Here is a 27,571-nt window from a genome sequence, read left to right as displayed (position 1 = left end):
CTCCAGCCCCTCCCCCTCCCAGCTCCAGCCCCTCCCCCTCCCAGCTCCAGCCCGTCCCCCTCCCAGCTCCAGCCCCCTCCAGCTCCAGCCCCCCCAGCTCCAGCCCCTCCCAGCTCCAGCCCCTCCCCCTCCCAGCTCCAGCCCTTCCCCCTCCCAGCTCCAGCCCCTCCCCCTCCCAGTTTCATCCCTTCCCCCTCCCAGTTCCAGCCCCTCCCCATCCCAGTTCCAGCCCCTCCCCCTCCCAGCTCCAGCCCCTCCCCCTCCCAGCTCCAGCCCCTCCCCCTCCCAGCTCCAGCCCCTCCCCCTCCCAGCTCCAGCCCCTCCCCCTCCCAGCTCCAGCCCCTCCCCCTCCCAGCTCCAGCTCCGCCCCCCTTCCAGCTCCACCCCCTCCCAGCTCCAGCCCCTCCCCCTTCCCAGCTCCAGCCCCTCCCCCCCAGCTCCAGCCCCTCCCAGTTCCAGCCCCTCCCCCTCCCAGCTCCTGCCCCTCCCAGCTCCTGCCCCTCCCAGCTCCAGCCCCTCCCCCTCCCAGCTCCAGCTCCTCCCAGCTCCAGCCCCTCCCCCTCCCAGCTCCAGCCCCTCCCCCTTCCAGCTCCAGCCCCTCTCCCCTCCCAGCTCCAGCCCCTCCCCCTCCCAGCTCCAGCCCCTCTCCCTTCCCAGCTCCAGCCCCCCCATCTCCAGCCCCTCCCAGCTCCAGCCCCTCCCCTCCCAGCTCCAGCCCCTCCCCTCCCAGCTCCAGCCCCTCCCCTCCCAGCTCCAGCCCCTCCCCCCCAGCTTCTGCTCCTCCCCCCAGCTCCAGACCCTCCCCCCCAGCTCCAGCCCCTCCCCCCCAGCTCCAGCCCCTCCCCCCCAGCTCCAGCCCCTCCCCCCCAGCTCCAGCCCCTCCCCCCCAGCTCCAGCCCCTCCCCACTCCCAGCTCCAGCCTCCCCCTCCCAGCTCCAGCCCCTCCCCCCCCCTCCCAGCTCCGGTCCCTCCCAGCACCAGCCCCTCCCAGCACCAGCCCCTCCCCCTGCCAGCACCAGCCCCTCGCCCTCCCAGCTCTAGCCCCTCCCCCTCCCAGCTCCAGCCCCTCCCCCTCCCAGCTCCAGCCCCTCCCAGCTCCAGCCCCTCCCCCTCCCAGCTCCAGCCCCTCCCCCTCCCAGCTCCAGCCCTTCTCCCTCCCAGCTCCAGCCCCTCCCAGCTCCAGCCCCTCCCCCTCCCAGCTCCTGCCCCTCCCCCTCCCAGCTCCTGCCCCTCCCCCTCCCAGCTCCTGCCCCTCCCCCTCCCAGCTCCTGCCCCTCCCCCTCCCAGTTCCAGCCCCCCTCCCAGTTCCAGCCCCCCTGCCCCTCCCAGCTCCAGCCCCTCCCCCCTCCCAGCTCCAGCCCCTCCCCCTCCCAGCTCCAGCCCCTCCCAGCTCCAGCCCCTCCCTCTACCAGCCCCTCCCAGCTCCAGCCCTCCCCCTCCCAGCTCCAGCCCCTCCCCCTCCCAGCTCAAGCCCCTCCCAGCTCCAGCCCCTCCCAGCTCCAGCCCCTCCCAGCTCCAGCCTCTCCCCCTTCCCAGCTCCAACCCTTCCCCCCCCCAGCTCCAGCCCCTCCCCCTCCCAGCTCCAGCCCCTCCCCCTTCCCAGCTCCAACCCCTCCCCCTCCCAGCTCCAGCCCCTCCCCCCCAGCTCCAGCCCCTCCCCCCAGCTACAGCCCCTCCCCCCAGCTCCAGCCCCTCCCCCCAGCTCCAGCCCCCCCCAGCTCCAGCCCCTCCCCCCCAGCTCCAGCCCCTCCCCCCCAGCTCCAGCCCCTCCCCCCAGCTCCAGCCCCTCCCCCCAGCTCCAGCCCCTCCCCCCAGCTCCAGACCCTCCCAGCTCCAGCCGCTCCCAGCTCCAGCCCCTCCCAGCTCCTGCCCCTCCCCCTCCCAGCTCCTGCCCCTCCCCCTCCCAGCTCCTGCCCCTCCCAGCCCCTCCCCCCAGCTCCAGCCCCTCCCAGCTCCAGCCGCTCCCAGCTCCAGCCCCTCCCCCCTCCCAGCTCCAGCCCCCTCCCAGCTCCAGCCCCCTCCCAGCTCCAGCCCCCTCCCAGCTCCAGCCCCTCCCCCCCCAACTCCTGCCCCCTCCCCCTCCCAGCTCCAGCCCCTCCCCCTCCCTGCTCCAGCCCCTCCCCCTCCCTGCTCCAGCCCCTCCCTACTCAAGCCCCTCCCTACTCAAGCCCCTCCCAGCTCAAGCCCCTCCCAGCTCAAGCCCCTTCCCCCTCCCAGCTCCAGCCCCTTCCCCCTCCCAGCTCCAGCCCCTTCCCCCTCCCAGCTCCAGCCCCTTCCCCCTCCCAGCTCCAGCCCCTTCCCCCTCCCAGCTCCAGCCCCTCCCCCTCCCAGCTCCAGCCCCTCCCCCTCCCAGCTCCAGCCCCTCCCCCTCCCAGCTCCAGCTCCAGCCCTCCCAGCTCCAGCCCCTCCCCCTCCCAGCTCCAGCCCCTCCCCCTCCCAGCTCAAGCCCCGCCCCTCCCAGCTCAAGTCCCGCCCCTCCCAGCTCAAGCCCCGCCACCTCCCAGCTCCAGCCCCTCCCAGCTCCAGCCCTTCCCAGCTCCAGCCCCTCCCCCTTCCCAGCTCCAGCCCCTCCCCTTCCCAGCTCCAGCCCCTCCCCTTCCCAGCACCAGCCCCTCCCCTTCCCAGCACCAGCCCCTCCCCCTCCCTGCTCCAGCCCCTCCCCCTCCCAGGTCCAGCCCCTCCCAGCTCCAGCCCCTCCCCCTCCCAGCTCCAGCCCCTCCCCCTCCAAGCTCCAGCCCCTCCCCGCTCCAGCCCCTCCCCTCCCAGCTCCAGCTCCTCCCCCTCCCAGCTCCAGCTCCTCCCCCTCCCAGCTCCAGCCCCTCCCCCTACCAGCCCCTCCCCCTCCCAGCTCCAGCCCCTCCCCCTCCCAGCTCCAGCCCCTCCCCCTCCCAGCTCCAGCCCCTCCCCCTCCCAGCTCCAGCCCCTCCCCCTCCCAGCTCCAGCCCCTCCCCCTCCCAGCTCCAGCCCCTCGCAGCTCCAGCCCCTCCCCCTCCCAGCCCCTCCCCCTCCCAGCTCCAGCCCCTCCCAGCTCCAGCCCCTCCCAGCTCCAGCCCCTCCCCCCTCCCAGCTCCGGCCCCTCCCAGCTCCAGCCCCTCCCAGCTCCAGCCCCTCCCCCCCTCCCAGCCCCGGCCTCTACCAGCTCCAGCCCCTCCTCCCTCCCAGCTCCAGCCCCTCCCCCTCCCAGCTCCAGCCCCTCCCCCTCCCAGCTCCAGCCCCACACCTCCTAGCTCCAGCCCCTCCCCACCTCCCAGCTGCAGCCCCTCCCCTCCTCCCAGCTCCAGCCCCTCCCAGTTCCAGCCCCTCTCCCCTCCCAGCTCCAGCCCCTCCCAGCTCCAGCCCCTCCCCCTCCCAGCTCCAGCCCCTCCCATCTCGAGCCCCTCCCCATCCCAGCTCCTGCCCCTCACCCCCAGCTCCAGCCCCTCCCCTCCCAGCTCCAGCCCCTCCCCCTCCCAGCTCCTGCCCCTCCCCCTCCCAGCTCCAGCCCCTCCCCCTCCCAGCTCCAGCCCCTCCCCCTCCCAGCTCCAGCCCCTCCCATCTTGAGCCCCTCCCCATCCCAGCTCCTGCCCCTCACCCCCAGCTCCAGCCCCTCCCCCTCCCAGCTCCAGCCCCTCCCAGCTCCAGCCTCTCCCAGCTCCAGCCCCTCCCCCTCCCAGCTCCAGCTCCACCCCACCTCCCAGCTCCAGCCCCTCCCCACCTCCCAGCTCCAGCCCCTCCCAGCTCCAGCCTCTCCCAGCTCCAGCCCCTCCCCCTCCCAGCTTCAGCCCCTCCCCCTCCCAGCTCCAGCCCCTCCCCCTCCCAGCTCCAGCCCCTCCCCCTCCCAGCTCCAGCCCCTCCCCCTCCCAGCTCCAGCCCCTCCCCCTCCCAGCTCCAGCCCCTCCCCCTCCCAGCTCCAGCCCCTCCCAGCTCCAGCCCCTCGCCCTCCCAGCTCCTGCCCCTCCCCCTCCCAGCTCCAGCCCCTCCCCCTCCCAGCTCCAGCCCCTCCCAGCTCCAGCCCCAGCCCCTCCCAGCTCCAGCCCCTCCCAGCTCCAGCCCCAGCCCCTCCCCGCTCCAGCCCCTCCCCCTCCCAGCTCCAACCCCTCCCCCTCCCACCTCCAACCCCTCCCCCTCCTAGCTCCAGCCCCTCCCCCTCCCATCTCCAGCCCCTCCCAGCTCCAGCCCCCCCTCCCAGCCCCAGCCCCTCCCCGCTCCAGCACCTCCCCCTCCCAGCTCCAACCCCTCCCCCTCCCAGCTCCAGCCCCTCCCCCCTCCCAGCTCCAGCCCCTCCCCCCTCCCAGCTCCAGCCCCTCCCAGCTCCAGCCCCTCCCCCTCCCAGCTCCAGCCCCTCCCCCTCCCAGCTCCAGCCCCTCCCCCTCCCAGCTCCAGCCCCTCCCCCTCCCAGCTCCAGCCCCTCCCCCTCCCAGCTCCAGCCCCTCTCCCTTCCCAGCTCCAGGCCCTCCCCTTCCCAGCTCCAGCCCCTCCCCCTCCCAGCTCCAGCCCCTCCCTCTCCCAGCTCCAGCCCCTCTCCCCAGCTCCAGCCCCTCCCCCCAGCTCAAGCCCCTCCCAGATCAAGCCCTGCCCCCTCCCAACTCAAGCCCCGCCCTCTCCCCTCAAGCCCCTCCCCCTCCCAGCTCAAGCCCCTCCCCCTTGCAGCTCAAGCCCCTCACAGCTCCAGCCCCTCCCCCTCCCAGCTCAAGCCCCTCCCCCTTGCAGCTCAAGCCCCTCCCAGCTCCGGTCCTCCCCCAGCTCCAGGCCTCCCCTCCCATCTCCAGCCCCTCCCCCCATCTCCAGCCCCTCCCCCCATCTCCAGCCCCTCCCCCCCAGCTCCAGCCCCTCCCCCCCAGCTCCAGCCCCCCCCCAGCTCCAGCCCCCCCCAGCTCCAGCCCCTCCCCCTCCCAGCTCCAGCCCCTCCCCCTCCCATCTCCAGCACCTCCCCCTCCCATCTCCAGCACCTCCCCTCCCCATCTCCAGCACCTCCCCTCCCCAGCTCCAGCCCCTCCCCCTACCAGCTCCAGCCCCTCCCCCTCCCAGCTCCAGCCCCTCCCCCTCCCAGCTCAAGCCCCGCCCCTCCCAGCTCAAGTCCCGCCCCTCCCAGCTCCAGCCCCGCCACCTCCCAGCTCCAGCCCTTCCCAGCTCCAGCCCCTCCCCCTTCCCAGCTCCAGCCCCTCCCCTTCCCAGCTCCAGCCCCTCCCCTTCCCAGCACCAGCCCCTCCCCTTCCCAGCACCAGCCCCTCCCCCTCCCTGCTCCAGCCCCTCCCCCTCCCAGCTCCAGCCCCTCCCAGCTCCAGCCCCTCCCCCTCCCAGCTCCAGCCCCTCCCCCTCCCAGCTCCAGCCCCTCCCCCTCCAAGCTCCAGCCCCTCCCCGCTCCAGCCCCTCCCCTCCCAGCTCCAGCTCCTCCCCCTCCCAGCTCCAGCTCCTCCCCCTCCCAGCTCCAGCCCCTCCCCCTACCAGCCCCTTCCCCTCCCAGCTCCAGCCCCTCCCAGCTCCAGCCCCTCCCCCTCCCAGCTCCAGCCCCTCCCCCTCCCAGCTCCAGCCCCTCCCCCTCCCAGCTCCAGCCCCTCCCCCTCCCAGCCCCTCCCCCTCCCAGCTCCAGCCCCTCCCCCCTCCCAGCTCCGGCCCCTCCCAGCTCCAGCCCCTCCCAGCTCCAGCCCCTCCCCCCCTCCCAGCCCCGGCCTCTCCCAGCTCCAGCCCCTCCTCCCTCCCAGCTCCAGCCCCTCCCCCTCCCAGCTCCAGCCCCTCCCAGCTCCAGCCCCTCCCCCTCCCAGCTCCAGCCCCTCCCATCTCGAGCCCCTCCCCATCCCAGCTCCTGCCCCTCACCCCCAGCTCCAGCCCCTCCCCTCCCAGCTCCAGCCCCTCCCCCTCCCAGCTCCTGCCCCTCCCCCTCCCAGCTCCAGCCCCTCCCCCTCCCAGCTCCAGCCCCTCCCCCTCCCAGCTCCAGCCCCTCCCATCTCGAGCCCCTCCCCATCCCAGCTCCTGCCCCTCACCCCCAGCTCCAGCCCCTCCCCCTCCCAGCTCCAGCCCCTCCCAGCTCCAGCCTCTCCCAGCTCCAGCCCCTCCCCCTCCCAGCTCCAGCTCCACCCCACCTCCCAGCTCCAGCCCCTCCCCACCTCCCAGCTCCAGCCCCTCCCAGCTCCAGCCTCTCCCAGCTCCAGCCCCTCCCCCTCCCAGCTTCAGCCCCTCCCCCTCCCAGCTCCAGCCCCTCCCCCTCCCAGCTCCAGCCCCTCCCCCTCCCAGCTCCAGCCCCTCCCCCTCCCAGCTCCAGCCCCTCCCAGCTCCAGCCCCTCCCAGCTCCAGCCCCTCCCAGCTCCAGCCCCTCCCAGCTCCAGCCCCTCGCCCTCCCAGCTCCTGCCCCTCCCCCTCCCAGCTCCAGCCCCTCCCCCTCCCAGCTCCAGCCCCTCCCAGCTCCAGCCCCAGCCCCTCCCAGCTCCAGCCCCTCCCAGCTCCAGCCCCAGCCCCTCCCCGCTCCAGCCCCTCCCCCTCCCAGCTCCAACCCCTCCCCCTCCCACCTCCAACCCCTCCCCCCCTAGCTCCAGCCCCTCCCCCTCCCATCTCCAGCCCCTCCCAGCTCCAGCCCCCCCTCCCAGCCCCAGCCACTCCCCGCTCCAGCACCTCCCCCTCCCAGCTCCAACCCCTCCCCCTTCCAGCTCCAGCCCCTCCCCCCTCCCAGCTCCAGCCCCTCCCCCCTCCCAGCTCCAGCCCCTCCCCCCGCCCAGCTCCAGCCCCTCCCAGCTCCAGCCCCTCCCCCTCCCAGCTCCAGCCCCTCCCCCTCCCAGCTCCAGCCCCTCCCCCTCCCAGCTCCAGACCCTCCCCCTCCCAGCTCCAGCCCCTCCCCCTCCCAGCTCCAGCCCCTCCCCCTCCCAGCTCCAGCCCCTCTCCCTTCCCAGCTCCAGGCCCTCCCCTTCCCAGCTCCAGCCCCTCCCCCTCCCAGCTCCAGCCCCTCCCTCTCCCAGCTCCAGCCCCTCCCTCTCCCAGCTCCAGCCCCTCTCCCCAGCTCCAGCCCCTCCCCCCAGCTCAAGCCCCTCCCAGATCAAGCCCTGCCCCCTCCCAACTCAAGCCCCGCCCTCTCCCCTCAAGCCCCTCCCCCTCCCAGCTCAAGCCCCTCCCCCTTGCAGCTCAAGCCCCTCACAGCTCCAGCCCCTCCCCCTCCCAGCTCAAGCCCCTCCCCCTTGCAGCTCAAGCCCCTCCCAGCTCCGGTCCTCCCCCAGCTCCAGGCCTCCCCTCCCATCTCCAGCCCCTCCCCCCATCTCCAGCCCCTCCCCCCATCTCCAGCCCCTCCCCCCCAGCTCCAGCCCCTCCCCCCCAGCTCCAGCCCCCCCCAGCTCCAGCCCCCCCCAGCTCCAGCCCCTCCCCCTCCCAGCTCCAGCCCCTCCCCCTCCCATCTCCAGCACCTCCCCCTCCCATCTCCAGCACCTCCCCTCCCCAGCTCCAGCACCTCCCCTCCCCAGCTCCAGCCCCTCCCCCTACCAGCTCCAGCCCCTCCCCCTACCAGCTCCAGCCCCTCCCCCTCCCAGCTCCAGCCCCTCCCCCTCCCAGCTCCAGCACCTCCCCCTCCCAGCTCCAGCACCTCCCCAGCTCCAGCACCTCCCCTCCCCAGCTCCAGCACCTCCCCTCCCCAGCTCCAGCCCCTCCCCCCCCCAGCTCCAGCCCCTCCCCCTCCCAGCTCCAGCACCTCTCCTCCCAGCTCCAGCTCCTCCCCTCCCCAGCTCCAGCCCCTCCCCCTCCCCAGCTCCAGCCCCTCCCCCTACCAGCTCCAGCCCCTCCCCCTACCAGCTCCAGCCCCTCCCCCTACCAGCTCCCGCCCCTCCCCCTACCAGCTCCCGCCCCTCCCCCTACCAGCTCCCGCCCCTCCCCCTACCAGCTCCCGCCCCTCCCCCTACCAGCTCCCGCCCCTCCCCCTACCAGCTCCCGCCCCTCCCCCTACCAGCTCCAGCCCCTCCCCCGACAAGCTCCAGCCCCTCCCCCTACCAGCTCCAGCCCCTCCCCCTACCAGCTCCCGCCCCTCCCCCTACCAGCTCCCGCCCCTCCCCCTACCAGCTCCAGCCCCTCCCCCTACAAGCTCCAGCCCCTCCCCCTACCAGCTCCAGCCCCTCCCCCCACCAGCTCCAGCCACTCCCCCCACCAGCTCCAGCCACTCCCCCCTCCAGCTCCAGCCACTCCCCCCTCCAGCTCCAGCCACTCCCCCCACCAGTTCCAGCCACTCCCCCCACCAGCTCCAGCCCCTCCCCCTCCCAGCTCCAGCCCCTCCCCCTCCCAGCTCCAGCCCATCCTCCTAACAGCTCCAGCCTCTCACCCTTCCCAGCTCCAGCCCCTCCCCCTTCCCAGCTCCAGCCCCTCCCCCTTCCCAGCACGAGCCCCTCCCAGCTCCAGCCCCTCCCCCCTCCCAGCTCCAGCCCCTCTCCCCCCCAGCTCCAGCCCCTCCCCCCCAGCTCCAGCCCCTCCCCCCCAGCTCCAGCCCCTCCCAGCTCCAGCCCCTCCCAGCTCCAGCCCCGCCCAGCTCCAGCCCCTACCCCCTACCAGCTCCAGCCCCTCCCCCTCCCAGCTCCAGCCCCTCCCCCTCCCAGCTCCAGCCCCTCCCCCTCCCAGCTCCAGCCCCTCCCCCTCCCAGCTCCAGCCCGTCCCCCTCCCAGCTCCAGCCCCTCCCAGCTCCAGCCCCTCCCCCTCCCAGCTCCTGCCCCTCCCCCTCCCAGCTCCTGCCCCTCCCCCTCCCAGCTCCTGCCCCTCCCCCTCCCAGCTCCTGCCCCTCCCCCTCCCAGCTCCTGCCCCTCCCCCTCCCAGTTCCAGCCCCCCTCCCCCTCCCAGTTCCAGCCCCCCTCCCCCTCCCAGCTCCAGCCCCTCCCCCCTCCCAGCTCCAGCCCCTCCCCCCTCCCAGCTCCAGCCCCTCCCAGCTCCAGCCCCTCCCTCTACCAGCCCCTCCCAGCTCCAGCCCTCCCCCTCCCAGCTCCAGCCCCTCCCAGCTCAAGCCGCTCCCAGCTCCAGCCCCTCCCAGCTCCAGCCTCTCCCCCTTCCCAGCTCCAACCCTTCCCCCCCCCAGCTCCAGCCCCTCCCCCTCCCAGCTCCAGCCCCTCCCCCTTCCCAGCTCCAACCCCTCCCCCTCCCAGCTCCAGCCCCTCCCCCCCAGCTCCAGCCCCTCCCCCCAGCTACAGCCCCTCCCCCCAGCTCCAGCCCCTCCCCCCAGCTCCAGCCCCCCCCCAGCTCCAGCCCCTCCCCCCCAGCTCCAGCCCCTCCCCCCCAGCTCCAGCCCCTCCCAGCTCCAGCCCCTCCCAGCTCCAGCCGCTCCCAGCTCCAGCCCCTCCCAGCTCCTGCCCCTCCCCCTCCCAGCTCCTGCCCCTCCCAGCCCCTCCCCCCAGCTCCAGCCCCTCCCAGCTCCAGCCGCTCCCAGCTCCAGCCCCTCCCCCCTCCCAGCTCCAGCCCCTCCCCCCTCCCAGCTCCAGCCCCCTCCCAGCTCCAGCCCCTCCCAGCTCCAGCCCCTCCCCCCCCCAGCTCCTGCCCCCTCCCCCTCCCAGCTCCTGCCCCCTCCCCCTCCCAGCTCCTGCCCCCTCCCCCTCCCAGCTCCAGCCCCTCCCCCTCCCTGCTCCAGCCCCTCCCTACTCAAGCCCCTCCCTACTCAAGCCCCTCCCAGCTCAAGCCCCTCCCAGCTCAAGCCCCTCCCAGCTCAAGCCCCTTCCCCCTCCCAGCTCCAGCCCCTTCCCCCTCCCAGCTCCAGCCCCTTCCCCCTCCCAGCTCCAGCCCCTTCCCCCTCCCAGCTCCAGCCCCTCCCCCTCCCAGCTCCAGCCCCTCCCCCTCCCAGCTCCAGCCCCTCCCCCTCCCAGCTCCAGCCCCCCTCCCAGCTCCAGCCCTCCCAGCTCCAGCCCTCCCAGCTCCAGCCCCTCCCCCTCCCAGCTCAAGCCCCGCCCCTCCCAGCTCAAGTCCCGCCCCTCCCAGCTCAAGCCCCGCCACCTCCCAGCTCCAGCCCTTCCCAGCTCCAGCCCCTCCCCCTTCCCAGCTCCAGCCCCTCCCCTTCCCAGCTCCAGCCCCTCCCCTTCCCAGCACCAGCCCCTCCCCTTCCCAGCACCAGCCCCTCCCCCTCCCTGCTCCAGCCCCTCCCCCTCCCAGCTCCAGCCCCTCCCAGCTCCAGCCCCTCCCCCTCCCAGCTCCAGCCCCTCCCCCTCCAAGCTCCAGCCCCTCCCCGCTCCAGCCCCTCCCCGCTCCAGCCCCTCCCCCTCCCAGCTCCAGCTCCTCCCCCTCCCAGCTCCAGCTCCTCCCCCTCCCAGCTCCAGCCCCTCCCCCTACCAGCCCCTCCCCCTACCAGCCCCTCCCCCTCCCAGCTCCAGCCCCTTCCCCTCCCAGCTCCAGCCCCTCCCCCTCCCAGCTCCAGCCCCTCCCCCTCCCAGCTCCAGCCCCTCCCCCCCAGCTCCAGCCCCTCGCAGCTCCAGCCCCTCCCCCTCACAGCCCCTCCCCCTCCCAGCTCCTCCCCCTCCCAGCTCCAGCCCCTCCCAGCTCCAGCCCCTCCCCCCTCCCAGCTCCGGCCCCTCCCAGCTCCAGCCCCTCCCAGCTCCAGCCCCTCCCCCCCTCCCAGCCCCGGCCTCTCCCAGCTCCAGCCCCTCCTCCCTCCCAGCTCCAGCCCCTCCCCCTCCCAGCTCCAGCCCCTCCCCCTCCCAGCTCCAGCCCCACACCTCCTAGCTCCAGCCCCTCCCCACCTCCCAGCTGCAGCCCCTCCCCTCCTCCCAGCTCCAGCCCCTCCCAGTTCCAGCCCCTCTCCCCTCCCAGCTCCAGCCCCTCTCCCCTCCCAGCTCCAGCCCCTCCCCCTCCCAGCTCCAGCCCCTCCCCCTCCCAGCTCCAGCCCCTCCCCCTCCCAGCTCCAGCCCCTCCCATCTCGAGCCCCTCCCCATCCCAGCTCCTGCCCCTCACCCCCAGCTCCAGCCCCTCCCCTCCCAGCTCCAGCCCCTCCCCCTCCCAGCTCCTGCCCCTCCCCCTCCCAGCTCCAGCCCCTCCCCTCCCAGCTCCAGCCCCTCCCCCTCCCAGCTCCAGCCCCTCCCAGCTCCTGCCCCTCTCCCTTCCCAGCTCCAGCCCCTCCCCCCAGCTCCTGCCCCTCCCCCTCCCAGCTCCAGCTCCTCCCCCTCCCATCTCCAGCCCCTCCCATCTCCAGCCCCTCCCCCTTCCAGCTCCAGCCCCTCCCCCTCCCAGCACCAGCCCCTCTCCCTTCCCAGCTCCAGCCCCTCCCCCTCCCAGCTCCAGCCCCTCCCAGCTCCAGCACCTCCCCTCCCAGCTCCAGCCCCTCCCCCTCCCAGCTCCAGCCCCTCCCCCTCCCAGCTCAAGCCCCTCCCCCCAACTCCAGCCCCTCCCCCCAGCTCCAGCCCCTCCCCCCCAGCTCCAGCCCCTCCCCCCCCAGCTCCAGCCCCTCCCCCCCAGCTCCAGCCCCCCCTTCCCAGCTCCAGCCCCTCCCCCTCCCAGCTCCAGCCCCACACCTCCTCGCTCCAGCCCCTCCCCACCTCCCAGCTGCAGCCCCTCCCCTCCTCCCAGCTCCAGCCCCTCCCAGTTCCAGCCCCTCTCCCCTCCCAGCTCCAGCCCCTCCCCCTCCCAGCTCCAGCCCCTCCCCCTCCCAGCTCCAGCCCCTCCCATCTCGAGCCCCTCCCCATCCCAGCTCCTGCCCCTCACCCCCAGCTCCAGCCCCTCCCCTCCCAGCTCCAGCCCCTCCCCCTCCCAGCTCCTGCCCCTCCCCCTCCCAGCTCCAGCCCCTCCCAGCTCCAGCCCCTCCCCTCCCAGCTCCAGCCCCTCCCCCTCCCAGCTCCAGCCCCTCCCAGCTCCTGCCCCTCTCCCTTCCCAGCTCCAGCCCCTCCCCCCAGCTCCTGCCCCTCCCCCTCCCAGCTCCAGCTCCTCCCCCTCCCATCTCCAGCCCCTCCCCCTTCCAGCTCCAGCCCCTCCCCCTCCCAGCACCAGCCCCTCTCCCTTCCCAGCTCCAGCCCCTCTCCCTTCCCAGCTCCAGCCCCTCCCCCTCCCAGCTCCAGCCCCTCCCAGCTCCAGCACCTCCCCTCCCAGCTCCAGCCCCTCCCCCTCCCAGCTCCAGCCCCTCCCCCTCCCAGCTCAAGCCCCTCCCCCCAACTCCAGCCCCTCCCCCCAGCTCCAGCCCCCCCCCAGCTCCAGCCCCTCCCCCCCAGCTCCAGCCCCTCCCCCCCAGCTCCAGCCCCCCCTTCCCAGCTCCAGCCCCTCCCCCTCCCAGCTCCAGCCCCTCCCCTTCCCAGCACCAGCCCCTCCCCTTCCCAGCACCAGCCCCTCCCCTCCCTGCTCCAGCCCCTCCCCCTCCCAGCTCCAGCCCCTCCCCCCAGCTCCAGCTCCTCCCCCCTCCCAGCTCCAGCCCCACCCCCTCCCAGCTCCAGCCCCTCCCAGCTCCAGCCCCTCCCCCTCCCAGCTCCAGCCCCTCCCCCTCCCAGCTCCAGCCCATCCCCCTCCCAGCTCCAGCCCCTCCCCCTCCCAGCTCCAGCCCCTCCCAGCTCCAGCCCCTCCCCCTCCCAGCTCCAGCCCCTCCCAGCTCCTGCCCCTCTCCCTTCCCAGCTCCAGCCCCTCCCCCCCAGCTCCTGCCCCTCCCAGTTCCAGACCCTCCCCCTCCCAGCTCCAGCTCCTCCCCCTCCCAGCTCCAGCTCCTCCCCCTCCCAGCTCCAGCTCCTCCCCCTCCCAGCTCCAGCTCCTCCCCCTTCCAGCTCCAGCCCCTCCCCCTTCCAGCTCCAGCCCCTCCCCCTTCCAGCTCCAGCCCCTCCCCCTCCCAGCTCCAGCCCCTCTCCCTTCCCAGCTCCAGCCCCTCTCCCTTCCCAGCTCCAGCCCCTACCCCTCCAAGCTCCAGCCCCTCCCCCTCCCAGCTCCAGCCCCTCCCCCTGCCAGCACCAGCCACTCCCCCTCCCAGCTCCAGCCCCTCCCAGCTCTAGCCCCTCCCAGCTCCAGCCCCTCCCCCCTCCCATCTCCAGCCCCTCCCCCTCCCATCTCCAGCCCCTCCCCCCTCCCATCTCCAGCCCCTCCCCCTCCCATCTCCAGCCCCTCCCCCCTCCCATCTCCAGCCCCTCCTAGCTCCAGCCCCTCTCCACCTACCAGCTCCAGCCCCTCAAAGCTCCAGCCCCTCCCCCTCCCAGCTCCAGCCCCTCCTCCCTCCCAGCTCCAGCCCCTCCCAGCTCCAGCCCCTCCCCCCCTCCCAGCTCCTGCCCCTCCCCCCCTCCCAGCTCCTGCCCCTCCCCCCCTCCCAGCTCCTGCCCCTCCCCCCCTCCCAGCTCCTGCCCCCTCCCCCTCCCAGCTCCAGCCCCTCCCCCTCCCTGCTCCAGCCCCTCCCCCTCCCTGCTCCAGCCCCTCCCTACTCAAGCCCCTCCCTACTCAAGCCCCTCCCAGCTCCAGCCCCTTCCCCCCCAGCTCCAGCCCCTCCCCCCTCCAGCCCCCCCCCCTCCAGCCCCCCCTCCCAGCTCCAGCCCCCCCTCCCAGCTCCAGCCCCCCCAGCTCCAGCCCCTCCCCCTCCCAGCTCCAGCCCCTCCCCTCCCAGCTCAAGACCCGCCCCTCCCAGCTCAAGCCCCGCCACCTCCCAGCTCCAGCTCTTCCCAGCTCCAGCCCCTCCCCCTTCCCAGCTCCAGCCCCTCCCCCTTCCCAGCTCCAGCCCCTCCCCTTCCCCTCACCAGCCCCTCCCCTTCCCAGCACCAGCCCCTCCCCCTCCCTGCTCCAGCCCCTCCCCCTCCCAGCTCCAGCCCCTCCCCCTCCCAGCTCCAGCTCCTCCCCCTCCCAGCTCCAGCCCCTCCCCCTCCCAGCTCCAGCCCCTCCCCCTCCCAGCCCCTCCCCCTCCCAGCTCCAGCCCCTTCCCCTCCCAGCTCCAGCCCCTTCCCCTCCCAGCTCCAGCCCCTTCCCCTCCCAGCTCCAGCCCCTCCCCCTCCCAGCTCCAGCCCCTCCCCCTCCCAGCTCCAGCCCCTCCCAGCTCCAGCCCCTCCCCTCCCAGCTCCAGCCCCTCCCCCTCCCAGCTCCAGCCCCTCCCCCTCCCAGCTCCAGCCCCTCCCCCTCCCAGCTCCAGCCCCTCCCAGCTCCAGCCCCTCCCCCCTCCCAGCTCCGGCCCCTCCCAGTTCCAGCCCCTCCCCCCCTCCCAGCCCCGGCCTCTCCCAGCTCCAGCCCCTCCTCCCTCCCAGCTCCAGCCTCTCCCCCTCCCAGCTCCAGCCCCTCCCCCTCCCAGCTCCAGCCCCACACCCTCCCAGCTCCAGCCCCACACCCTCCCAGCTCCAGCCCCACACCTCCTAGCTCCAGCCCCTCCCCACCTCCCAGCTGCAGCCCCTCCCCTCCTCCCAGCTCCAGCCCCTCCCAGTTCCAGCCCCTCTCCCCTCCCAGCTCCAGCCCCTCTCCCCTCCCAGCTCCAGCCCCTCCCCTCCCAGCTCCAGCCCCTCCCATCTCGAGCCCCTCCCCCATCCCAGCTCCTGCCCCTCACCCCCAGCTCCAGCCCCTCACCCCCAGCTCCAGCCCCTCACCCCCAGCTCCAGCCCATCCCCCTCCCAGCTTCAGCCCCTCCCCCTCCCAGCTCCAGCCCCTCCCCCTCCCAGCTCTAGCCACTCCCCCTCCCAGCTCCAGCCCCTCCCCCTCCCAGCTCCAGCCCCTCCCCCTCCCAGCTCCAGCCCCTTCCCCTCCCAGCTCCAGCCCCTCCCCCTCCCAGCTCCAGCCCCTCCCCCTCCCAGCTCCAGCCCCTCCCAGCTCCAGCCCCTCCCCTCCCAGCTCCAGCCCCTCCCCCTCCCAGCTCCAGCCCCTCCCCCTCCCAGCTCCAGCCCCTCCCCCTCCCAGCTCCAGCCCCTCCCAGCTCCAGCCCCTCCCCCCTCCCAGCTCCGGCCCCTCCCAGTTCCAGCCCCTCCCCCCCTCCCAGCCCCGGCCTCTCCCAGCTCCAGCCCCTCCTCCCTCCCAGCTCCAGCCTCTCCCCCTCCCAGCTCCAGCCCCTCCCCCTCCCAGCTCCAGCCCCACACCCTCCCAGCTCCAGCCCCACACCTCCTAGCTCCAGCCCCTCCCCACCTCCCAGCTGCAGCCCCTCCCCTCCTCCCAGCTCCAGCCCCTCCCAGTTCCAGCCCCTCGCCCCTCCCAGCTCCAGCCCCTCCCCCTCCCAGCTCCAGCCCCTCCCATCTCGAGCCCCTCCCCCATCCCAGCTCCTGCCCCTCACCCCCAGCTCCAGCCCCTCACCCCCAGCTCCAGCCCCTCACCCCCAGCTCCAGCCCATCCCCCTCCCAGCTTCAGCCCCTCCCCCTCCCAGCTCCAGCCCCTCCCCCTCCCAGCTCTAGCCACTCCCCCTCCCAGCTCCAGCCCCTCCCCCTCCCAGCTCCAGCCCCTCCCCCTCCCAGCTCCAGCCCCTCCCAGCTCCTGCCCCTCTCCCTTCCCAGCTCCAGCCCCTCCCCCCCAGCTCCTGCCCCTCCCCCTCCCAGCTCCAGCTCCTCCCCCTCCCATCTCCAGCCTCTCCCCCTTCCAGCTCCAGCCCCTCCCACTCCCAACTCCTCCCCCTTCCAGCTCCAGCCCCTCCCCCTCCCAGCTCCAGCCCCTCTCCCTTCCCAGCTCCAGCCCCTCTCCCTTCCCAGCTCCAGCCCCTCCCCCTCCCAGCTCCAGCCCCTCCCCCTCCCAGCTCAAGCCCCTCCCCTCCCAGCTCCAGCCCCTCCCCCTCCCAGCTCCAGCCCCTCCCCCTCCCAGCTCCAGCCCCTCCCAGCTCCAGCCCCACCCCCCCAACTCCAGCCCCTCCCCCCAGCTACAGCCCCTCCCCCCAGCTCCAGCCCCTCCCCCCAGCTCCAGCCCCTCCCCCCCAGCTCCAGCCCCTCCCCCCCAGCTCCAGCCCCTCCCCCCCAGCTCCAGCCCCTCCCCCCAGCTCCAGCCCCTCCCCCTTCCCAGCTCCAGCCCCTCCCCTCCCAGCTCCAGCCCCTCCCCTTCCCAGCACCAGCCCCTCCCCTCCCTGCTCCAGCCCCTCCCCCTCCCAGCACCAGCCCCTCCCCTCCCTGCTCCAGCCCCTCCCCCTCCCAGCTCCAGCCCCTCCCCCTCCCAGCTCCAGCTCCTCCCCCCTCCCAGCTCCAGCCCCACCCCTCCTCCCAGCTCCAGCCCCTCCCAGCTCCTGCCCCTCCTCCCAGCTCCAGCCCCTCCCAGCTCCTGCCCCTCGCCCTCCCAGCTCCTGCCCCTCGCCCTCCCAGCTCCTGCCCCTCGCCCTCCCAGCTCCAGCCCCTCCCCCTCCCAGCTCCAGCCCCTCCCAGCTCCTGCCCCTCTCCCTTCCCAGCTCCAGCCCCTCCCCCCCAGCTCCTGCCCCTCCCAGTTCCAGACCCTCACCCTCCCAGCTCCAGCTCCTCCCCCTCCCATCTCCAGCCCCTCCCCCTACCAGCTCCAGCCCCTCCCCCTACCTGCTCCAGCCCCCCCCCACCAGCTCCAGACCCTCCCCTCCCAGCTCCAGCCCCTCCCCCTCCCAGCTCAGCCCCTCCCCTACCAGCTCCAGCCCCTCCCCCACGAGCTCCAGCCACTCCCCCACACCAGCTCCAGCCCCTCCCCTTCCCTGCTCCAGCCCCTCCCCCTCCCTGCTCCAGCCCCTCCGCCTCCCAGTTCCAGCCCTTCCCCTCCCAGTTCCAGCCCCTCCCCCTCCCAGTTCCAGCCCCTCCCCCTCCCAGTTCCAGCCCCTCCCCCTCCCAGTTCCAGCCCCTCCCCCTCCCAGTTCCAGCCCCTCCCCCTCCCAGCTCCAGCCCCTCCCCCTCCCAGCTCCAGCCCCTCCCCCTCCCAGCTCCAGCCCCTCCCCCTCCCAGTTCCAGCCCCTCCCCCTCCCAGCTCCAGCCCCTCCCCCTCCCAGCCCCAGCCCCTCCCCCTCCCAGCTCCAGCCCCTCCCCCTCCCAGCTCCAGCCCCTCCCCCTCCCAGCTCCAGCCTCTCTCCCCAGCTCCAGCCTCTCCCCCCAGCTCCAGCCTCTCCCCCTTCCCAGCTCCAGCCCCTCCCACTCCCAGCTCCAGCCCCTCCCCTCCAGCTCCAGCCCCTCCCCTCCCAGCTCCAGCCCCTCCCCCCCAGCTCTAGCCGCTCCCCCTCCCAGCTCCAGCCTCTCCCCCCTCCCAGTCCCAGCCCCTCCCAGCTCCAGCCCCTCCCAGCTCCAGCCCCTCCCCCCTCCCAGCTCCGGCCCCACCCAGCTCCAGCCCCTCCCCCTCCCAGCTCCAGCCCCTCCCCTCCCAGCTCCAGCCCCTCCCCTCCCAGCTCCAGCCCCTCCCGCACCGGCCCCTCCCCCTCCGGTCCCTCCCCCTCCCAGCTCCAGCCCCTCGCCCTACCAGCTCCAGCCCCTCCCCCACCAGCTCCAGCCACCCCCCACCAGCTCCAGCCCCTCCCCCTCCCAGCTCCCGCCCCTCCCCCTCCCAGCTCCCGCCCCTCCCCCTCCCAGCTCCCGCCCCTCCCAGCTCCCGCCCCTCCCCCTCCCAGCTCCCGCCCCTCCCCCTCCCAGCTCCAGCCCCTCTCCCTACCAGCTCCAGCCACTCCCCCTCCCAGCTCCAGCCACTCCCCCTCCCAGCTCCAGCCACTCCCCCTCCCAGCTCCGTGCCCTCCCCCTCCCAGCCCCTCCCCCCTCCCAGCCCCTCCCCCCTCCCAGCCCCTCCCCCCTCCCAGCCCCTCCCCCTCCCAGCCCCTCCCCCCTCCCAGCCCCTCCCCCTCCCAGCTCCAGCCCCTCCCCCCTCCCAGCTCCAGCCCCTCCCCCTCCCAGCTCCAGCCCCTCCCCCTCCCAGCTCCAGCCCCTCCCCCTCCCAGCTCCAGCCCCTCCCAGCTCCAGCCCCTCCCCCTCCCAGCTCCAGCCCCTCCCAGCTCCAGCCCCTCCCACAACCAGCCCCTCCCAGCTCCAGCCCCTCCCCCTCCCTGCTCCAGCCCCTCCCTACTCAAGCCCCTCCCAGCTCAAGCCCCTGCCCCTCCCAGCTCCAGTCCCTCCCAGCTCCAGCCCCTCCCAGCTCCTGCCCCTCCCCCTCCCAGCTCCAGTCCCTCCCAGCTCCAGCCCCACCCAGCTCCTGCCCCTCCCAGCTCCTGCCCCTCCCCCTCCCAGCTCCTGACCCTCCCCCTCCCAGCTCCTGCCCCCCCAGCTCCAGCCCTCCCCTCCCAGATCCAGCCCCTCCCCCTCCCAGCTCAAGCCCCTCCCCTCCCAGCTCAAGCCCCTCCCCCTCCCAGCTCAAGCCCCTCCCAGCTCAAGCCCCGCCCCCTCCCAGCTCAAGCCCCGCCCCCTCCCAGCTCAAGCCGCTCCCCCTCCCAGCTCAAGCCCCTCCCCCTCCCAGCTCAAGCCCCTCCCAGCTCCCCCCTCCCAGCTGCAGCTCTCCCAGCTCCAGCCCCTCCCCCATTCCCAGGTCCAGCCCCTCCCAGCTCCAGCCCCTCCCCATCCCAGCTCCAGCCCCTCCCAGCCCCAGCCCCTCCCTCCCAGCCCCTCCCTCCCAGCTCCAGCCCCTCCCAGCTCCTGCCGCTTTCCCTCCCTGCTCTAGCCCCTCCCCCTCCTAGCTCCAGCCCCTCCCCCTCCTAGCTCCAGCCCCTCCCCCTCCCATCTCTAGCCCCTCCCCCTCCCAGCTCCAGCCCCTCCCCCTCCCAGCTCCAGCCCCTCCCCTTCCCAGCTCCAGCCCCTCCCCCCCAGCTCCAGCCCCTCCGCCCCACTCCAGCCCCTCCCCCCCAGCTCCAGCCCCTCCCCCAGCTACAGCCCCTCCCCCCCCAGCTCCAGCCCCTCCCCCCCAGCTCCAGCCCCCCAGCTCCAGCCCCTCCCCTCCCAACTCCAGCACCTCCCCTCCCCAGCTCCAGCACCCCTCCCCAGCACAAGCCCCTCCCCCTCCCAGCTCCAGCCCCTCCCCTACCAGCTCCAGCCCCTCCCCCTCCAAGCTCCAGCCCCTCCCCCTCCCAGCTCCAGCTCCTCCCCTCCCAGCACCAGCCCTCCCCTCCCAGCTCCAGCCCCTCCCCCTCCCAGCCCCTCCCTCTCCAAGCTCCAGCCCTCCCCTCCCAGCTCCAGCCCTCCCCCTCCCAGCTCCAGCCCCTCCCCTCCCAGCTCCAGCACCTCCCCTCCCCAACTCCAGCACCTCCCCTCCCCAGCTCCAGCCCCTCCCCTCCCAGCTCCAATACCTCCCCTCCCCAGCTCCAGCACCTCCCCTCCCCAGCTCCAGCCCCTCCCCTCCCAGCTCCAGCACCTCCCCTCCCCAGCTCCAGCCCCTCCCCTCCGCTCCCCCCTCCTTCCACACTCGCTCCCCCCCCCCTGCTCCCCCCCTCCTTCCACACTCGCTCCGTCCCCTCCGCTCCCCCCTCCTTCCACACTCGAGCCCCCCCTCCACTCCCCCCCCTCCTTCCACGCTTGCTCCGTCCCCTCCGCTCCCTCCCTCCTTCCACACTCGCTCCATCCCCTCCTTCCACACTCGCCCCGTCCCCTCCGCTCCCCCCCCCCTCCTTCCACACTCGCCCCATCCCCTCCGCTCCCCCCCTCCTTCCACACTCGCTCCGTCCCCTCTGCTCCCCCCCCCTCCTTCCACACTCGCTCACTCCCCTCTGCTCTCCCTCCTTCCACACTCGCTCCCTCCCCTCTGCTCCCCCTCCTTCCACACTCGCTCCCTCCCCTCCGCTCCCCCCTCCTTCCACACTCGCCCCGTCCCCTCCGCTCCCCCTCCTTCCACACTCGCTCCGTCCCCTCCGCTCCCCCTCCTTCCACACTCGCTCCGCCCCTCCGCTCCCCCCCTCCTTCCACACTCGCTCCGTCCCCTCGGCTCCCCCCCTCCTTCCACACTCTCCTCCGCCCCCTCCGCTCCACCCCTCCTTTCACACTCGCCCCGTCCCCCGCCTCCTTCCACACTCACCTCCGCTACCCCCCCTCCTTCCACAGTCGCTCCGCACATCCGCTCCCCCCCCTCCTTCCACAATTGCTCCCCCCCCTCCTCCTCCCCTCCCCTCCTTCCACACTCGCTCCGTCCCCTCCGCTCTCCCCCTCCTTCCACACTCGCTCCGTCCCCTCTGCTCCCCCCCTCCTTCCACACTCGCTCCGTCCCCTCCGCTCCCCCCCCTCCTTCCACACTCGCCTCCGCTCCCCCCCTCCTTCCACACTCGCTCCGTCCCCTCCGCTCCCCCCCCTCCTTCCACACTCGCTCCGTCCCCTCCGCTCCCCCCCCCTCTTCCACACTCGCTCCCTCCCCTCTGCTCCCCCTCCTTCCACACTCGCTCCCTCCCCTCTGCTCACCCCCTCCTTCCATACTCGCTCCCTCCCCTCCGCTACCCCCCTCCTTCCACACTCGCCCCGTCCCCTCCGCTCCCCCTCCTTCCACACTCGCTCCGTCCCCTCCGCTCTCCCCCCTCCTTCCACACTACCCCCGGCCGTTCCGCTCCGCCCCCCTCCTTCCACACTCTCTCCGCCCCTCCGCTCCCCCCCTCCTTCCACACACGCTCCGTCCATCCGCTCCCCCCCCCTCCTTCCACACTCGCTCCGCCCCTCCGCTCCCCCCACCCCCTTCCACACTCGCCCCGTCCCCTCCGCTCCCCCCCCCTCCTTCCACACTCGCTCCGTCCCCTCTGCTCCCCCCTCCTTCCACACTCGCCTCCGCCCCCTCCGCTCCACCCCTCCTTACACACTCGCCCCGTCCCCCCCTCCTTCCACACTCACCTCCGCTACCCCCTCCTTCCACACTCGCTCCGCACCTCCGCTCCCCCCCCTCCTTCCACACTTACTCCCCCCCCTCCTCCTCCCCTCCCCTCCTTCCACACTCGCTCCATCCCCCCCGCTCTTTTTCCCCCCCCCCCACCCCTTCTACACTCGCTCGGTCCCTTCCGCTCCACCCCCCCTCCTTCCACACTCGCTCTGCCCCTCCGCTCCCCCCCCCCTCCTTCCACACTCGCCCCCCCCCCCCTCCGCTCCCCCACCCCTCCTTCCACACTCGCTCCGTCCCCTCCGCTCCCCCCCCTCCTAACACACGAGCTCTCCCCCCCCCCTTCCTCCTTCCACACTCGCTCCGTCCCCTCCGCTCCCCCCCCACCTTCCACACTAGCTCCGTCCCCTCCGCTCCCCCCCTCCTTCCACACTCGCTCCGTCCCCTCCGCTCCCCCCCTCCTTCCACACTCGCTCCGTCCCCTCCGCTCCCCCCCCCCTCCATCCACACTCGCTCCGTCCCCTCCGCTCCCCCCCCACCTTCCACACTAGCTCCGTCCCCTCCGCTCCCCCCCCCCCTCCTTCCACACTCGCTCCGTACCCTCCTCCTCCCCTCCCCTCCTTCCACACTCGCTCTGTCCCCCCCGCTCTCCTCCCCCCCTTCCACACTCGCTCGGTCCCTTCTGCTCCCCCCCCCCGCCCTTCCACACTTGCTCCGCTCCCCCCCCTCCTTCCACACTCGCCCCGTCCCCTCCGCTCCCCCCCCTCCTTCCACACTCGCCCCGTCCCTTCCGCTCCCCCCTCCTTCCACACTAGCTCTCCCCCTTCCCCCCCCCACTCGCTCCGTCCCCTCCGCTCCCCCCTCCTTCCACACTCGCTCCGTCCCCTCCGCTCCCCCCTCCTTCCACACTCGCTCCGTCCCCTCCGCTCCCCCCCCCCCTCCTTCCACACTCGCTTCCGCTCCCCCCTCCTTCCACACTCGCTCCGTCCCCTCCGCTCCCCCCCTCCTTCCACACTCGCTCGGTCTCCTCCGCTCCCCCCTCCTCTCCTTCGTCCTCTCCTTCCACACTCGCTCCGCCCCTCTGCTCCCCCCCTCCTTCCACACTCGCCCCGTCCCCTCCTTCCACACTTGCTCCGTCCCCTCTGCTCCCCCCTCCTTCCACACTCGCCTCCGCCCCCCCTCCTTCCACACTCGCTCCGTCCCCTCCGCTACCCCCTCCTTCCACACTCGCTCCGTCCCCTCCGCTCCCCCCCTCCTTCCACACTCGCTCCCTCCCCTCCACTCCCCCCCTCCTTCCACACTCACTCCCTCCCCTCTGCTCCCCCTCCTTCCACACTCGCTCCCTCCCCTCTGCTCACCCCCTCCTTCCACACTCGCCTCCGCCCCCCCCTCCCTTCCACACTCGCTCCGTCCCCTCCGCTCCCCCCCCCTTCCACACTCGCCCCGTCCCCTCCGCTCCCCCCCCTCCTTCCACACTCGCTCCGTCCCCTCTCCTCCCCCCCCTCCTTCCACACTCGCCTCCGCCCCCTCCGCTCCACCCCTCCTTACACGCTCGCCCCCCCCTCCTTCCACACTCGCCTCCGCTACCCCCCCTCCTTCCACACTCGCTCCGCCCCTCCGCTCCCCCCCCCCCCTCCTTCCACTCTCGCTCCGTCCCCTCCTCCTCCCCTCCCCTCCTTCCACACTCGCTCCGTCCCCCTGCTCTCGGTCCCTTCTGCTCCACCCCCCCTCCTTCCACACTCGCTCCGCCCCTCCGCTCTCCCCCCCCTCCTTCCACACTCGCCCCGTCCCCTCCGCTCTCCCCCTCCTTCCACATTCGCCCCGTCCCTTCCGCTCCCCCCCTCCTTCCACACTAGCTCTCCCCCCCCCCCCCACCCTCCACACTCGCTCCGTCCCCTCCGCTCCCCCCCCCCCTCCATCCACACTCGCTCCGTCCCCTCCGCTCCCCCCCCTCCTTCCACACTAGCTCCGTCCCCTCCGCTCCCCCCCTCTTTCCACACTCTCTCCGTCCCCTCCGCTCCCCCCCCCCTCCTTTAACACTCACTCCCTCCCCTCCGCTCCCCCCCCCCTCCTTCCACACTCGCTCCGTCCCCTCCGCTCCCCCCCCTCCTTCCACACTCGGCTCCGCTCCCCCCTCCTTCCACACTCGCTCCGTCCCCTCCGCTCGCCCCCCCCCTCCACACTCGCCCCGTCCCCTCCGCTCCCCCTCCTTCCACACTCGCTCCGTCCCCTCCGCTCTCCCCCTCCTTCCACACTAGCCCCGTCCCTTCCGCTCCCCCCTTCCCTTCCACACTCTCTCCGCCCCTCCGCTCCCCCCCCCTCCTTCCACACTCCCTCCGCCCCTCCGCTCCCCTCCCCCCCTCCTTCCACACTCGCCCCGTCCCCTCCGCTTCCCCCCCCTCCTTCCACACTCGCCCCGTCCCTTCCGCTCCCCCCTCTTTCCACACTCGCTCCGTCCCCTCCGCTCCCCCCCCCTCCTTCCACACTTGCTCCGTCCCCTCCGCTCCCCCCCTCCTTCCACACTCGCCTCCACTCCCCCCCCCCCCCTCCTTCCACACTCGCTCCGTCCCCTCCGCTCCCCCCCTCCTTCCACACTCGCTCCGCTCCCCCCCTCCTTCCACACTCGCCCCGTCCCTTCCGCTCCCCCCCTCTTTCCACACTCGCTCCATCCCCTCCGCTCTCCCCCTCCTTCCACACTCGCCCCGTCCCTTCCGCTCCCCCCCTCTTTCCACACTCGCTCCGTGCCCTCCGCTCCCCCCCCCTCCTTCCAGACTCGCTCCGTCCCCTCCGCTCCCCCCCCCCTCCTTCCAGACTCGCTCCGTCCCCTCCGCTCCCCCCTTCCTTCCACACTCGCCCCGTCCACTCCGCTCCCCCCCTCCTTCCACACTCGCTCCGTCCCCTCCGCTCCCCCCCTCCTTTCACACTCGCCCCCCCCCCCCTCCCCTCCCCCCCCCCCCTTCCACACTCGCTCCGTCCCCTCCGCTCCCCCCCTCCTTCCACACTCTCTCCGTCCCCTCCGCTCCCCCCCTCCTTTCACACTCTCTCCGTCCCCTCCGCTCCCCCCCCTCCTTCCACACTCACTCCCTCCCCTCCGCTCCCCCCCTCCTTCCACACTCGCTCCGTCCCCTCCGCTCCCCCCCCCTCCTTCCACACTAGCCCCGTCCCTTCCGCTCCCCCCCCCCTTCCACACTCTCTCCGCACCTCCGCTCCTCCCCCTCCTTCCACACTCCCTCCGCTCCCCCCCCTCCTTCCACACTCGCCCCGTCCCCTCCGCTTCCCCCCCTCCTTCCACACTCGCACCGTCCCTTCCGCTCCCCCCCCTCTTTCCACACTCGCTCCGTCCCCTCCGCTCCCCCCCCCTCCTTCCACACTTGCTCCGTCCCCTCCGCTCCCCCCCCTCCTTCCACACTCGCCTCCACTCCCCCCCCCTCTTTCCACACTCGCTCCGTCCCCTCCGCTCCCCCCCTCCTTCCACACTCGCTCCGCTCCCCCCCCCCTCCTTCCACACTCGCCCCGTCCCTTCCGCTCCCCCCCTCTTTCCACACTCGCTCCGTCCCCTCCGCTCCCCCCCCCTCCTTCCAGACTCGCTCCGTCCCCTCCGCTCCCCACCTCCTTCCACACTCGCCCCGTCCACTCCGCTCCCCCCCTCCTTCCACACTCGCTCCGTCCCCTCCGCTCCCCCCCCCTCCTTTCACACTCGCCCCCCCCCCTCCGCTCCCCCCCCCCCGCTCCTTCCACACTCGCTCCGTCCCCTTTGCTCCCCCCCTCCTTCCACACTCGCTCCGTCCCCTCCGCTCCCCCCCCTTCCACACTCGCCCACCCCTCCGCTCCCCCCCTTCTTCCACACTCGCTCCATCCCCTCCGCTCCCTCCCCCTCCTTCCACACTCACTCCGTCCCCTCCGCTCCCCCCCCCCTCCTTCCACACTCGCCCCGTCCCTTCCGCTCCCCCCCTCTTTCCACACTCGCTCCGTCCCCTCCGCTCCCCCCCCTCCTTCCAGACTCGCTCCGTCCCCTCTGCTTCCCCCCCCCCCTCCTTCCAGACTCGCTCCGTCCCCTCCGCTCCCCACCTCCTTCCACACTCGCCCCGTCCACTCCGCTCCCCCCCTCCTTCCACACTCGCTCCATCCCCTCCGCTCCCTCCCCCTCCTTACACACTCGCTCCGTCCCCTCCGCTCCCCCCCCCCTCCTTCCACACTCGCCCCGTCCCTTCCGCTCCCCCCCTCTTTCCACACTCGCTCCGTCCCCTCCGCTCCCCCCCTCCTTCCACACTCGCTCCATCCCCTCCGCTCCCTCCCCCTCCTTACACACTCGCTCCGTCCCCTCCGCTCCCCCCCCCTCCTTCCACACTCGCCCCGTCCCTTCCGCTCCCCCCCCTCTTTCCACACTCGCTCCGTCCCCTCCGCTCCCCCCCTCCTTCCACACTCGCTCCGTCCCCTCCTTCCACACTCGCTCCGTCCCCTCTGCTCCCCCCTCCTTCCACACTCGCTCCGTCCCCTCCGCTCCCCCCCCTCCTTCCGCACTCTTTCCCCCCCCCCCTCCGCTCCCCCCTCCTTCCACACTCGCTCCGTCCACTCCGCTCCCCCCCGCCCCTCCCTGCTCCCTCTTGCTGCCCCAATGTGACCCTCCTGCTCCATGCTTTACAGAGTCTGATTCCGGACATTAAGCCGGTGTTGGGCCAGGGCCCTGGGCAGGGCCAGGAGGTGGTGGTGGATCTGCACCCCGATGATGGCCGCCTCTCTGAGGATGAGAGTGAGCGCAACGAAGAGGAGGATCCGCGCGATAAAGGATTAAAGATCCGCCGGACCGTCACCCAGGTAACTGGACAATCCCGTCAGGAGGCCCGTCATCCCTTGGAGTCTCCCCCTCGCTGGCCCCGCCTCCCCCTCGCTGGCCCCGGTTCCCCCTCGCTGGCCCCGCCTCCCCCTCGCTGGCCCCGCCTCCCCCTCACTGGCCCTGCCTCCCCCTCGCTGGCCCCGCCTCCCCCTCGCTGGCCCCGGTTCCCCCTCGCTGGCCCCGCCTCCCCCTCGCTGGCCCCGCCTCCCCCTCGCTGGCCCCGCCTCCCCCTCATTGGCCCGCCTCCCCCTCGCTGGCCCCGCCTCCCCCTCGCTGGCCCCGCCTCCCCCTCGCTGGCCCCGCCTCCCCCTCGCTGGCCCCGCCTCCCCTCACTGGCCCTGCCTCCCCCTCGCTGGCCACGCCTTCCCCTCGCTTCTCCGCCTCCCCCTCGCTGGCCCTGCCTCCCCCTCGCTGGCCCTGCCTCCCCCTCGCTGGCCCTGCCTCCCCTCGCTGGCCCCGCCTCCCCCTCGCTGGCCCCGCCTCCCCCGCACTGGCCCCGCCTCCCCCTCGCTGGCCCCGCCTCCCCCTCACTGCCCTGCCTCCCCCTCGCTGGCCCCGCCTCCCCCTCACTGGCCCCGCCTCCCCCTCACTGGCCCCGCCTCCCCCTCACTGGCCACGCCTCCCCCTCACTGGCCCCGCCTCCCCCTCGCTGGCCCTGCCTCCCTCTCACTGGCCCTGCCTCCCCCTCGCTGGCCCCGCCTCCCCCTCACTGGCCCTGCCTCCCCCTCACTGGCCCTGCCTCCCCCTCACTGGCCCTGCCTCCCCTCACTGGCCCCGCCTCCCCCTCGCTGGCCCCGCCTCCCCCTCACTGGTCCTGCCTCCCCCTCACTGGCCACGCCTTCCCCTTGCTTCTCCGCCTCCCCCTCGCTGGCCCCGCCTCCCCCTCGCTGGCCACGCCTTCCCCTTGCTTCTCCCCCTCGCTGGCCCTGCCTCCCCCTCGCTGGCCCCGCCTTCCCCTCGCTTCTCCGCCTCCCCCTCACTGGCCCTGCCTCCCCCTCGCTGGCCCTGCCTCCCCCTCACTGGCCCCGCCTCCCCCTCACTGGCCCCGCCTCCCCCTCACTGGCCCCGCCTCCCCCTCACTGGCCCCGCCTCCCCCTCACTGGCCCCGCCTCCCCCTCACTGGCCCTGCCTCCCCCTCGCTGGCCCCGCCTCCCCCTCACTGGCCCCACCTCCCCCTCGCTGGCCCCGGTTCCCCCTCACTGGCCCCGCCTCCCCCTCACTGGCCCCGCCTCCCCTCGCTGGCCACGCCTTCCCCTCACTGGCCCTGCCTCCCCCTCACTGGCCACGCCTCCCCTCACTGGCCCCGCCTCCCCCTCACTGGCCCCGCCCCCCTCACTGGCCACGCCTCCCCTCACTGGCCCCGCCTCCCCCTCGCTGGCCTCGGTTCCCCCTCGCTGGCCCCGCCACCCCCTCACTGGCCCCGCCCCCCTCACTGGCCACGCCTTCCCCTCGCTTCTCCGCCTCCCCTCACTGGCCCCGCCCCCCTCACTGGCCACGCCTCCCCTCACTGGCCCCGCCCCCCTCACTGGCCACGCCTCCCCTCACTGGCACCCGCCTCCCGCTCGCTGGCCCCGCCCCCCTCACTGGCCACGCCTCCCCCTCGCTTCTCCGCTTCCCCTCGCTGGCCTCGGTTCCCCCTCGCTGGCCTCGGTTCCCCCTCGCTGGCCCCGCTTCCCCCTCACTGGCCCCGCCCCCCTCACTGGCCACGCCTTCCCCTCGCTTCTCCGCCTCCCCTCACTGGCCCCGCCCCCCTCACTGGCCACGCCTCCCCTCACTGGCCCCGCCTCCCGCTCGCTGGCCCCACCCCCTCACTGGCCACGCCTCCCCCTCGCTGGCCCCACCCCCCTCACTGGCCACGCCTCCCCCTCGCTTCTCCGCTTCCCCCTCGCTGCCTCGGTTCCCCCTCGCTGGCCCCGCTTCCCCCTCACTGGCCCCGCCTCCCCCTCACTGGCCCCGCCCCCCTCACTGGCCACGCCTCCCCCTCGCTTCTCCGCTTCCCCCTCGCTGGCCTCGGTTCCCCCTCGCTGGCCACGCCTTCCCCTCGCTTCTCCGCCTCCCCTCACTGGCCCCGCCCCCTCACTGGCCACGCCTCCCCTCACTGGCCCCCGCCACCCCCTCACTGGCCCCGCCCCCCTCACTGGCCCCGCCCCCCTCACTGGCCACGCCTTCCCCTCGCTTCTCCGCCTCCCCTCACTGGCCCCGCCCCCCTCACTGGCC

The 27,571-nt window shown here is 74.5% G+C and overlaps 1 protein-coding gene across 1 annotated transcript; it reads left to right on the top strand.

Annotated features, from left to right (window-relative positions):
- Positions 1–22: 22 nt before the first annotated feature.
- LOC140407639 (uncharacterized) lies at positions 23–25,335 on the top strand (the record flags this gene model as incomplete). Its single annotated transcript, XM_072494977.1, has 9 exons — positions 23–80; positions 687–770; positions 9,697–9,816; positions 10,628–10,784; positions 11,039–11,226; positions 12,851–13,010; positions 13,058–13,252; positions 13,330–13,535; positions 25,165–25,335. Coding segments are annotated over 9 exons (1,339 nt in total), but the record flags the coding sequence as incomplete, so codon positions are not given.
- Between the last annotated feature and the right edge of the window lie 2,236 nt (positions 25,336–27,571).

This window comes from Scyliorhinus torazame, unplaced genomic scaffold (assembly GCF_047496885.1).
Source record: "Scyliorhinus torazame isolate Kashiwa2021f unplaced genomic scaffold, sScyTor2.1 scaffold_1707, whole genome shotgun sequence".
Classification (NCBI taxonomy): Eukaryota; Metazoa; Chordata; class Chondrichthyes; order Carcharhiniformes; family Scyliorhinidae; genus Scyliorhinus; species Scyliorhinus torazame.
The sequence above is the reverse complement of the archived record's forward strand: the minus strand, read 5'-3'. Positions and strand labels throughout refer to the sequence as shown.